This window comes from Hesperophylax consimilis, chromosome 2 (genome assembly GCF_061612785.1).
Source record: "Hesperophylax consimilis isolate HC1 chromosome 2, BYU_Hcon_1.0, whole genome shotgun sequence".
NCBI lineage: Eukaryota > Metazoa > Arthropoda > Insecta > Trichoptera > Limnephilidae > Hesperophylax > Hesperophylax consimilis.
The window spans coordinates 32,719,174-32,732,705 of record NC_142837.1 but is presented as its reverse complement, the minus strand read 5'-3'; the positions used below and the strand labels follow the sequence as shown (position 1 = coordinate 32,732,705).

The following is a 13,532-nucleotide window of genomic DNA, read 5'->3' as shown; positions in this document are numbered from 1 at the left end:
GTTTGTTAGAAAAGCTGTCAATTTATTCGTTAAAGGCCTGCAGTCCCGTTTTAAACAGGAATACGAATAAATTGACCAGATTTTTAATAAATCAGCAATATTTTATATCAGTAAGTTTTCTCCGTGTAATTTCAAAACAAAAATTACTGAACATAAATTAACAATATCCACTGAATAGAAATGCCAATGTTTCGGACAACGTTACAGTGTTCATGAAAAGGGCAGACGTGTAGATTGTGGTGAAGAGTATGTTCCTATATGTAGAGGTGATTTCGTATTGCATGCATAAATCTTCTGAGACCCGGTATATCAGTACTATAATTAGTTAAATCTATGTGGTTTTCGGCGTTTAATTTTGGTGCAGCTGTCAAGTACCAGATACCAAGAACTATTAACTCTAAAGACGACGACCGAAGACCGAGACCAGAGACGGAGTCAGGAGACCGCGACCGGTACTCGTCATTTCGCTTTGTATGGAGAGCCAGTTCGCGCGTGCGACAGAGACAGGAGACAGAGACCGGAGACACCAAGACGGTCTCCACCCCGGACCAGTAGTGTCTCGCGTCGCGAAACGCCGCCTTAAAAAAGGAGCAAGTGCAACGTAATAAACCAAAAAAGAAATCACGATAAAATATTTTTGTGGTATTATGCCATGTTGCGTTACCTCCTTCATTAGTCAACGTTTCAGACACCGTTACAGTCTCTATTATCAGGGCAGATGTGTAATCGAAGATTGTGGTGAAGTGTGTGCAAAGTAGAAACCATAACCCGGCATGCTACTTAAATATTATTAATCACGATAATTTCATTAAATTCTTAGATCATATGTCACGAAAAAATTATTTCAAATTGACACTCTCCAGTCAACACTAGTCATATGTACGGGTATAGGATTTCGTTATTACGGAAAGCACGCCTCTGGAATATGTAGGCACACGTGAAAATAATTCGCGGTAGAATCTTGCGGATATTCGGGTGAAACGTTCCACTAAAATTAAACGAGAAATTGATTAACTAGAATTCAAAGCTTTTATGAATATCCTTTCCATAAGGAAGCAATCAAAGAAAGCTAATGGTATCCTAGAGATGTAATTACGTATTGGAAACAATTGCTTAATCGCCTTCCTTTTCTGAACTTTCAGACACCGTTAGAGTGCTAATGATGGGGGTGGGTGGGATAAATGCTCATTTAATTGGTGTTGCGCACTCTACTATATCGTATCTTGGATATTAATTGGCGGTAAGCTTTAACTAAAAAAAAATCAAATTTAAAAAAAATATAAATATTTAAAAAAAAATCTATGTTTATTTAAGTGTCTGGAGGAAATAACGTTTTAGTTGTACAGTTTTTTTTTTAAATATTAACTAAGTACTCCGTTCATAAGCACAAGCACCAGCTTCCATTAGGAAAGAATAATATTGTTAGGAATAAAACTATTATTTCATCTAAAATATGCGATAGAAATACTGATTCATAAAAACAAAAAATTTAAAAAGACATAAGGTTGTAAACCAAACATTTGGACGCCTTTATCAGAAATTATGCTTTTGCCAAAGGCAAATGGATATGAAATTGGTCTGATTCGGGTATTTCATTGTCATCAATGAGATTTTTATAGTTGTTTTTGTAACTTCGACCTCGTTACATAAACCTAATTCATATTTTTATAACATTGATAAATGAGTGCTTCCGTTTAATCAGGGGCGAAATTTCTTGTAGGGTAAATAACAAAACATTAATAAGGGAGGGAATATAGCTGAAAAGGAAAAAGGATGCCGAGGCAAGAGGTCAATTAAGGGATGAATCTGACTTTCCGGAAATAGACCTACTCGTAATTTATCTCGCACAACTCTTAGACATTTCACGCAAAATTTAAGACGACAAAAACAGATTCAATGTAATTATCTATGTTATTTAGTAAGAGTAAATAAATGAGTACTAATCAGGATAAAATTATCCAGTTCCTACATCTTCGTAACATCACCTTACTGGAAAACTATTTGAATAATGGAACATGACAATTGAACATAAAATGTGCATATTCGAGTGCGATTTATTTTTGAAAATAGAAAATGGATTGAGAATTTCTTGGAAGCAAAATATTGGTGTTTTTAGTGATCATAATCTAGTTGAAAAGTAAAAGAAGGATTTTGACTATCTTGGAAGTGCATAATACTGATTTAAGTACTCTTTCGTTTTGTTGTAGCTATAATTACCTCGAGGTATCGCGGTAGAACTCACTATATTGTGTTGTGTGCTTCTTCGCAGAGATAAAGGGGTAAAGTGATTGGTCATCCCGCTTTCCTTCCTTCCATACCTTATATTATTCGAGCAAACACCAATTCATTTCGTTTCATTGAAATTATTAACAGTTTATTTACAAGTAATTATTTTTATAAGAAATAATTATTAGCCTGAAACACTCATCCACATTGAAAAATCTCCTGATAAAAGATACATGACGCCAACGGGACTTGAACCCGTGTCCTTTAGATTCCCGGTCGACAGCTCTGACCACTGAGCTATGGCGGCTTATCTCTTATCCGCGAAATAATTCAATATATACTAGTGTTTCATTCAACAATTACTGCTTATTACATTTTTTAAATTTTCATAAAAAATCTTGTCTTAAACATTAGTTTACCAAAATAATAATAAGTAATTATTATTATTACTATTTTGTATTCATAATGTACTATACGAACAATCCCAAGCTTCATAGTCTTGTAGATCACAACTAAACGACAAGACTAAGATCAGAACAAAGGATGATAGTACCAAAAATGAACACATCGTTTGGACGACGTTTCCATGTATTCCTGGCTCCTAAGGTGTACGAGTAAGATGGGTTCAAGCAGCAATGCTGTAAGGTTAAAACAAGCCATATTAAAAAGCACATTACCGTATGGCTGATAAAAAGTGGCAGAACGAAATCGGAAAGCTTCCTGAAAGAAATTATTGTCTGACTGAAGAAAGACCATTAAGTGAATTCATTCTGACTTTATCCATCTCTCTCTCTGGTTTCAATCCTGGGATTGGTTTGCAGCAATTTTATCTAATCTCCTCTTCCATTCTTCCCTGTCTTGTGCGGCTCTTTTGACTTCTGCATATGATGAGCAGCGCACGTCCACCAGCAGGTCCTCCAGGTACTCTCGGCGTGGGCGTCCCCTAGAGTTGGTCCCCTCGGTCATACCCTCTATTATGACATGCAAGAGGCCTTCTTGTCGTATAACATGGCTGATCCATCTTGCACGCCTTTCGGACAAGGTCCTGAGCAGGTGCCTTCCTCCTTCGATTCTTTGGAGAACCTCCTCATTTGTAACATGGTCTCTCCAGGAAATTCCTAACAGTCTTCTATAGGACCACATCTCAAAAGCCTCTAGTCTCCGTTTATCTCTTTCGGATAGGCACCATGTTTCGCAGCCGTACATCAAGATACTCCATACATAGGTCTTGATGAGGAGTATTCTCAGTTTTAGGTCTATATTATTGGATTCTATTATTTTCGACCTTTTATTGAATGCAAGCCTAGCCTGATGTATACGGCTGTCGACCTCGCTCTTAGACCGACCGTCCCATGTTATTTTGCTCCCGAGGTAGACAAACTCCTTGGTGTTCTTTAGTGGAACTCCTGCCATCTCTACTCTCATCTGATGTTGCATTCGGCCTACAGTCAGCAGCTCATCGGTTATCCATTCCTTCCTTGCTTGGGGTTTGTCCTTGCCTATAGTTTCCTCTGCCGTAGTTATAACCTTCGTCTTTATCACTTTCCAGATCTCATTCGCGTTCTCCTCTTCCATTAAGTTGCACTCTTGCGTCTTTTCCCTAAAACTGTCGCTGATCTCTTTTATCTTTAATACTTTTGTATCCCATTTGAAATTATTTCTCTTTTTTATTTTTTTCAGTTTTAGAAGACTTTTGGCCATTACCATATTATGGTCACTGTCTATATCTGGGCCGGAATAGCTTCTACAGTCTTTTATTTGGTTTTTAAATCTTTGTGTAACCATTATATAGTCTATTATATTATATTATATACTTTATCCATATAATCGTATAAATATTTATTATTTTTGTTTTCGTATTACCATTTGTATTACGATATATGTACGACATTGTAATATTGTTTTTATATTTTCTTTTATTTGTTTTCATATTTTCTTATTTATGTTACCACCATAATAAATTTTTCTAGTTTGGGGTATGAATAAAAAAATAATTAAAAAAATTAAATAAGTGCATCTGAAGCTGTAATTGGTCAGTATTTTCGAATGCAACAACTATATTTACAAACGGTGCGGTGTCAAAAAACTCGTAGTACTCGTACAAACGGAAACTGGTGAATCTAGGTCTAGTATAAAAAATTGTATGTGTGTCAATAATAATTGGTTGTGAGACGTGTTTAACCTCATTGTCAGACTGTGATGAAACACACCAAAAATTATATTTAACAATATCACAAGCAAAGCATTATTGAACCCAATTTGTGCAAAAAAATACACCCTCAAACATTACTCGCTATAATTAGCGTATATATAATTATAGATTAAAATAAATGGCCAAAAGTTTTGTTAATAATAAATACAGAAATGGGGTGTCCAGTCTTTAAGGGTTGGAGAAGGGAGCAGTCTCCATGGACTGAAATATTAAGAAACGATCGCATTTAGTGGTCAGAACAAAAAAGCGTGTAAAATAATTAGATAATGGCAACATCATAACGTAAAACTGGTTTTTATTAACGTTAAGGGTATTTCTCTCGTAACATTTGACGACCATCAAATCAACGGTAAGCTGGTGAAGTCATGTTACCAACATAAACAATGACGTATTATAATTAAATACATAATTACAAATAAAGCACTCGCCACACTATAGCCCAAATATCTAATGTACAGTACATAATAATGCAAAGCAAATCACAGTAATAATAGTAATAATATTAATTTTAAAATGCAATCTATCTGCTAAAAATTTAGTAAAAGCAATAAATACTTGGGCAATACCTCTATTAACGTACTCATTTGGCATAATTAAATGGTCTAATACAGATTTAGATAACTTAGAAAGATTAATTAGAACTACGCTAACAAAGTTTAATTGCCATCATCCAAATTCAGCTATAGAACGAGTTAATTTACCTAGAAATTTAGGAGGTAGAGGTATAGTCAAAATAACTTCTTTGAAACATAATCAGGTAGAAATGCTAAGAACTTTTTTCCATAGGAAAGCTCATAGCTCAGAAATGCACAAAATAATTTGCAAGGCAGATAGAAATATTACACCTTTAAATTTATACGATGAGAATGCCAACATTTTTATAAATCCCAACCAGGAATTATTAGATTCCTGGTCAAATAAAATTTTACACGCAAAACACTTCAATTATCTCAACCAAACGTATGTTGACAAAATTAAGTCAAACAAATGGTTGAGTATTGGAGAGTTGAGCGCAGAAATAGAAGGATTTATGCTTGCAATTCAGGATAGAGTCATTAATACTAAAAATTATAGAAAGCATATAATCAAAGATACAAATCAAATTGATGATTTGTGTAGAAAATGTTTGGCTTTTCCGGAAACTATAGAACATATTATATCGGGATGTTCTATATTAGCACCGTCCGAGTATACATTTAGGCACAATCAAGTTTTAAAAATAATTCACCAAAATTTTGTAATTAAACATAACTTGATTGACTGCCGTAATGTAGTACCATATTATGAATACGAACCAAATTCATTTTTAGAAAACGAATTTCATAAAATATATTATGATAAAACTATACTAACAGACCGAGCGATTAGTCATAATAGACCCGATATAGTTTTACATGACAAAATTAAAAAAATAACTTATATCATTGATGTTGCTATTCCAAATTCCTGTAATATTCAAAAATCTGTTAGTGAAAAAATAAGAAAATACACAGATTTAGGAAATGAAATAAAAAGAATTTGGCATTCTCAGACTATAAAAATATTACCATTCGTTATTTCGGCTACTGGCATTATACCTAGCTCTCTAATTAAAAATTTAGGCGTATTAGATCTATCAAAAAATTTATATATAAAGATGCAAAAGTCGGTCATTTTGAATACATGTAGGATAACAAAAGATTTTTTAAATATTTATGTTGAGGGATCAGTAGGATTTATAGGCCCTGTTAGAAGTTCTACCGAGCCGAACCCTCTGATATGAAAATATCTGGAGACGGTGAATTTTTTTTCCCATTTGATATCTGGTGATTTGACGTGTTGTTGTTCTTGTATTGTTTTGTATTTATTTTACTTATATAATGCACTTACATAGTGTTGATTGACTAGCTGATCATTTGTGGAAAAGTGAGTGGAAGGGTTAAGTTTTTCCTTTGGGGAAGACTTAACCCGGACAACTAAATCGGAAGTAAAAAAACAAGTATTTAGGCTCGAATTTTGGTCCTTTGTATCACGTGGTGCGAGCGAATTCCATATCGCTCATCGAGAAACGTCATCTGGGAACACCAATTATCTATACGCGCGCAGAGCAAGGATGTTGACCAAAGTATTGAAATTTCTCCGAAACATGAACGGCGCTCACCGATGTCTCTTTCGGCGAGATGGCTTTACTTAAGTTCGCGTATCGATAATTCTAGCAAGTCACGAGCCGCCACAGTTGGTGAGAATGATTAATTGAGGCGTACCGAATAAATAAAACACTTGAATCCATTTAATGTAGTTGCTTCTCGCACCAATTTTTTATGTAATTCTTGTTCGCAGAGATTGCATCGTGTGAGGAAAGAAACTTGATCGAAATATTTAACATGCTTGAACATTGCTTGCGTCAAAAAGCAAATATAAATACAGACATGCAATAATTCTTAAGAAGCCCAATGGGCGTTTAAATAAATAAATATACTAGATAAATATGAGCGTTTTCTTGTATTTTCCAATGTCAATACAAAACCTAATACCAAAACCACCACAACCGGTTCACCAGTTAACCAATACCAATTTGATATATATGCAAACATTATATTATTCGGCATGCTTTATGGTTAGCAAATTATTTCCCGTTAACTGTATATTACATTTTCCGGTTGAATCCATTGATATCGCTGGGGCCTGACAGGGTTTTCAACACCGCGGGTCTTATAGATTGCCATTTCTATTCTACCAAACACGATATAGGGTCATTATCAACTGGCCCAACGAAGGGTCCGGGCTGGATTTATGGCGGTTGATGACCCTGAACGTCTCAGATATTTCGGAATCCAGACCCTAATGATCCTGGTGTTTTCAGAAAATTTCGTCTCTGATATTCCTTAGGACCTTATAATAAGGTGTATTATATTTCAAGGCCCAAAAGGTTAGAAAAATACTATCGTGACTCCGAGGTTAAGGCGAAGCTTAATGTCAAATCACTATTTTGATTAATCTTTATAACGAATTGGTGTACATTATGAATACCAAAAAATGTGCTTTAGATAAATTGAAGGTTTTTCTATCGTTTCGCTTGAGTAGAATACAAATAAATAACTCAATAAAACATATAAATATAAACTACTAAAAAACTTATATTTTCAATAGAAATGTATGAACACATAAAAGAAAAAACTTTTAAAATTACATTATTATAGCTAAGATTATCTGTGACAGTTTCACTTGATTAAATTTTTTGCTTTCTTACAAAATTATCAAAATAAATAAAAACAGGTTTTGTGCTTGAAATCGAACATTTCTAAACTCCGTTTGTCAAGGGATTTTAATGCCTATACCTTATACCAAGAACATACAGATTTTTGGCTTGTAGCTTCCTCGTAAGGAGAAGAGATACATCACCAAAATTGGGAGACCTGCAAAATGATAAATTATTATTAAATCTGTGTGTGACAGCTAGTGAAATAATTATTTTGAAATATAAGTTCTCTTTGCCATCTACGAATAGAATTATCGAGGTGAATTAAAAATCGAGGTATCGAGTTGTGTTAATTTGAAGAGACAAGAACCCGACAATGTAACAGATGACGGTTGGTCGCGTTCGGTTAAGTTCAGTAAAACCCGAACTTACCCGAACCTTTTAATAACCAAATACTACAGTAACTATCGTCCCCTTGATAATATGTATAATTTTCAAGTTGCAATATCTTAGTGGAAATAGAGTTTAAATGATTCGACTTACTCGGTGATAATTTGGTCTCGATGATAATTTGAAATATGTAAGTGCTTTTATTTATATTTATATATTAATTTATATGATATACAGGGTGTCTGGGGATAAAGTGCGCTAACTTCAGGAGGCGATTCTACATGATGGTAGAAGTAAAAAAGATAAACTTTTTTTCCCACAAAAAATATTTCTCCATAGAAGAATTACTATTAATTTGTTTTCCCATACAAACAATTCAACTTTTTTAACCAAACTAAAAACTAAAAACTAAAACTAAAAACTGTAAAACTACCCTAAAAAAATAAAATATTTTTTTACTTGTACTATCATGTATAATCACCCATAGAAGTTAGCGCAGAAATTTGATGAATTTTTAAAATTCTGTAAAACAACCCGTCCTGGGTTTTCTTCATAAAGGAAAAGTCAGCTTCTTATATTTATACAAAAATAAGAGGTCAACTTGATTCAGTGTCCTGGCCTGGGTTGGGGGGTTTTGCGTTACCTTTAAAGCCGTTTTTCTTAAAGTAGAGAGAGAAAGAGAGTAGGCAGAGAGGATACATCACACATCTTTGTTTTGGCATATATTCAGTGCTTCATTCATATTCATGTTTTGTCTCATGCATACTCTTGTGTTATTCTGACTCTAGACCTGGCCCGACTTTAGTGTTTGGTTATCCTGATCGTACCATGTCTTCTTTGTGCATCCCCGACTTCTTCTATTAATAACATTCACGTCATACATTATCCTTACAATCCTTTCTTCATCCTTTCGCTCCCAATGCCCAAACCGTCCAAGCGTCCTTTCTTATCTCATTCACTATGGTTACACCAGCCTTGCATTCTTTCCGGATCTCTTCATTACATCTTCATGTTAAGCCATTCTACTTTATACAGGGTGTATCGGCACGTACCCGACAAACTTTAACCAGCTATTCCTTAGCACATTTGGAGTAAAAAATGTTATGGGCACTTTGCTGTCCGGTAACATTTTTTTTTAATAAAAAAATTATTATTCATATTTTCACCACATGTCACCAATGTTTTATCCTTTGTCAAAGTTTGAAAACCCATCTGGCAATATTTTGTTCGAGTTTCGTTGAATAATGTACGTACGTACCTACGTTGGCGCGCTTTTACAATAACAACGAAATGGCACGGCACCATTCGTCTCATTTTTAACTATTATTATTTAGTGTGTACGAAAGAGCGAGGACACTTTTTGACACACTTGCTAATAACAGCTGTTGAACACGAGATTAAATGCAAATGACAGTGACGGAGTGTGGATTTTTTATTTATTTTTTGTTTTTATTGGAAAAAAAATGTTACCGGACAGCAAAGCGCCCATAACATTTTTTACTCCAAATGTGCTGAGGAATAGCTGGTTAAAGTTTGTCGGGTACTTGCCGATACACCCTGTAAAACTACTTTATTAAAACATTATTTTAAGGAAGAATCTTACAAAGAAATTAGTTTTCTGACCTGGTTTGACATGGTTTTGCTCTACGCCACTACAATGCTACTATGTTACAAAACTAACTTCAAACGGCAAATTTAGCTCATATTAAAGTAGGTACCTACGTGGAAAAAGGAAAAGTCAGCTTCTTATATTTATACAAAAATAAGAGGCCGACTTGATTCAGTGTCCCGGCCTGGGTTGGGGTGGTTTTGCGTAGACGCGTAGACCAGCGGAGAGGCAGGTTTGCATTCAATTCAAACGGATAAACAGAATAGATCGGCACACAAACAATTCCAAACTTTCGCACGCAGTTTCTGATTCGCCACAAATTCGCCAAAGTTAGGGAATATCTCAGTCGGATTATTATTGTTGGCCGAATTTGAGATATTCGTATATTAAATCCTTCATGTATAATAGTAGTTTAGCAATTACAATGTAGTAATAACTTTGGGATGTTTGGTATATAATTTATTATTACAACGAAATGATTGCATGAAATGTATTAATCAGGGTTGAACTAATCCATTCAATTTTATTTAAAAATACATAATAATACAATCTAAGCAAAATGAGATTTTTAATGGTGCCTGTCTCACTGGGGAAAACATGTGTCAAGACAACTAAGTTCACTTTTTGATTACATGAAATTATTCAATAATAAGCTAAATGTACAAAATTTCATCATTCCTTTTTACACATCGCAAAGACAAGGTTAAATCTGAAACCGCTTCACTATTAAATTTTAATTAAATTTTAGTTAAATTTTATTCTCTGCTTTTGTGTAAACCGTTTATTCTTTATTTCATATTATGTAATTAATTTTTTTTTTAAAGGAACACAATAGGAAATTTTATTTTAAGTTTATTATAGTTAAGCGCACTTGAAGTGAAACAACACAAAACTGCGCTATATAAATGGTATGTTATTATTATTATTATTATCCATATTTAAAACTTACTGATTTTAAAAAGGGACGAGAGTAGTTACCCCATCAATGAATGATTAGCAATCAGGCAGTATTGACCGCCAACTTTGTGCGCGTGTGTAGACTATTAGGATGCGTTCACAAAATAAATTCTTGCGGTTCGATTTGAACTGTTTTATGGAAAAAGTTTCAAAGGTATTTATTGTTATTTTGAATACAATGTTTCTACCTATTCTGGCGCCGTAGTTTCATTTGGCCGTCCTTATGTGTTCTATCTATCCCCAGTAAAATGATGACTAAGAAAAAAAATTGTAAATAATTCTTAATGATATGTTTGCTATTGTAAGTAATTCTTAATAATATGTTTGCTATTGTAAGTAATTCTTAATAATATGTTTGCTACTGTAGTTAATTCTTAATAATATGTTTGTTATTGTAAGTAATTCTTTAATAATATGTTTGCTATTGTAAGTAATTCTTAATAATATGTTTGCTATTGTAAGTAATTCTTAATGATATGTTTGCTATTGTAAGTAATTCTGAATAATATGTTTGCTATTGTAAGTAATTTTTAATGATATGTTTGCTATTGTAAGTAATTCTTAATAATATGTTTGCTATTTTAAGTAATTTTTAATAATATGTTTGCGATTGTAAATAATTCTTAATGATATGTTTGCTATTGTAAGTAATTCTTAATAATATGTTTGCTATTGTAAGTAATTCTTAATGATATGTTTGCTATTGTAAGTAATTTTTAATGATATGTTTGCTATTGTAAGTAATTCTTAATAATATGTTTGCTATTTTAAGTGATTTTTAATAATATCTTTGCTATTGTAAGTAATTCTTAATAATATGTTTGCTATTGTAAGTAATTCATAATAATATGTTTGCAATTGTAAGTAATTCTCAATAATATGTTTGCTAGAAAGGAATCTGCACGAAAAGTGGAAAATTACAAAACAAACAATTCACACCACGAACGCCAGCGAATTAAAAGTCAATGTGAAAATTAAAAACACTTAATTTATTAAAAAATACTGCACTACGTAGAGTACTAGATTCCTCGCTTACCGACAATTTATTACGCTTCCTTTAATTAAAAACTCATTTTAATTGACCCCCAGTGAGTAATAAAACGTAAAAAATGCAGACAAGACATTTTTAAAAGCCCCTGGCCACTCTCGCGAATTAATATCACGTAGGAAAGGCAGATGGCCTACATCTCACGTATACCCACAGATGGCATAAAAAATCTTTACAGCATGTAAAATAAATTAAATAACTCGAGGGTTATATACGGCCCAATTCCTTCCTGCGCTGGAAATCCCGTCAAAAGGAGAACGTTTTCGGATATGAATTATTATTACGAATAAAGATACATTCCTAATTCCGAAATCGGATTCAGGAACGCTTTCCGGGAGGGTAAGGTATAATAACAATCGAGTAAAAAATGGTAACTCGCCGAAAAAATAACACGCATTATTGTTTGCTCATCAAAAACAAAGGCAAGAAATTTAATTTTGAAATCAAATTGATTGACAGCCCTCGAGGAAGAAACAAGGGGGAGGGAAGAAAATAAACCTATTTTAAAGACATGATTCCATTATTACGCTCCTTTTGGCAAATTTGTAATTTCGCTGGAAAGTTTGCAGGTAGGTACCTGTGAAAAAAATATTAGATTTTTTCTCGCGGAATACATAGTTTTAGAAAATTAATGAAAACGTCGTGAAAAAACAGTGAAAGAAAATAAAATTCGTTTAAAATTAGAACGTTACGAAAAGATTTTTCGGCCATGAGAAATATTGGCCACCCTATTTTTTTTATTTCAAGTAGGTGAATGAGATGATATTAAATTTAAGGTAAAAAAGAAATTGGATACTTTTGTTTTTTACATTGAAATTCCGAAAAATTTTCATAATTTACGTCGGAAGAAATATGCCTTGGGCGAAGTTGTGATGATGTGTATCCGCGGAGTTTGGCTCATGTTCTCGAACAAAAGCTTCACGAGCGCCGAAGGCTGAAGTCCTGAAAGATCAAATTTCCTAATTTTGAAAATGTGAAAGACCAAATACAGAAAATCTCAATATCAAAAAAAAAATCCACAAAAAATGTTTGTCCCAATTGCAAAAGAAAAAAACAACGTTGAATAAAATAGTAATCGATTATTATTGTTAATCGAAATTCCTTCCCAACCTTCCTCATTCCCATTTCCTTCCCTTCTACCATTAGCTTCACAACATTCCCCAATCGGAGATGCCATAGTATCGACGGTTGGGAGCAGTTGGGACTCTTGTTTGTTTTCCTTATGCCTTTAACAGTTTGACAGTTAAAGGCTGCCGTAGTTACTAAGGTATTACATATAGGTCGGGTCGTTTCGGTATGCTGTTTATTCGGGATTTCGTGTTTTGGACAATAAGCTTTCGGGATATTGGCCAGCACCCAAGTACGACATCTGTGGCTTGTAACTGTTGGGTTTGGTATCTGTTCTTGATATGAGTGCGGCATTTGACACTGTAGATCATAGTATTTTATTAAATGTGCTTGAAACCGAATTTGGCGTTCGAGGTGATGTACTCCAATGGATGTCATCGTACCTGTCTGGACGAGTAGCTTCAGTAACTTTCAATAAATATACATCACCTGAAACTCCCATCGAATTTGGAGTTCCCCAGGGTTCTGTACTGGGTCCCATTCTCTTCATTCTATATACTAATCGTCTCGAACGACTCATTCACTCAGCTGGCTTTGAATCACAAGGCTACGCGGATGATCGTTTGATTTTCAAGTTTTGCTCCCCGGATGAAAAAGACGTCCTTAAAAACGAGGTGGTTAGTTTCATTGACACGGTTTCAAGTTGGATGTCTGTTAATAAACTCAAACTTAATCCGACAAAGACGGAATTTATTTGGATAGCTTCTCCTGGAAGACAAGCCCTCATCGACTCCAGTCCAATCCGTATTCAGAATACAAATATAATCCCTTCTACGGAAATAAA

General features: G+C 33.9%; 1 protein-coding gene and 1 non-coding gene across 2 annotated transcripts in view; both read right to left on the bottom strand.

The window, feature by feature from the left end:
- Positions 1-3,801, bottom strand: part of LOC149425908 (uncharacterized) — a 155,358-nt gene extending 151,557 nt beyond the window's left edge. The window contains exon 1 of the mRNA XM_089643867.1: positions 3,673-3,801. Within this exon, the coding sequence (XP_089499993.1) occupies positions 3,673-3,801 (129 nt within the window). The remainder of the gene's footprint in view (positions 1-3,672) is intronic.
- TRNAP-GGG (transfer RNA proline (anticodon GGG)) lies at positions 2,461-2,533 on the bottom strand. The gene has a single exon. It is a non-coding gene; the product is annotated as a tRNA-Pro (tRNA).
- Positions 3,802-13,532: the final 9,731 nt, after the last annotated feature.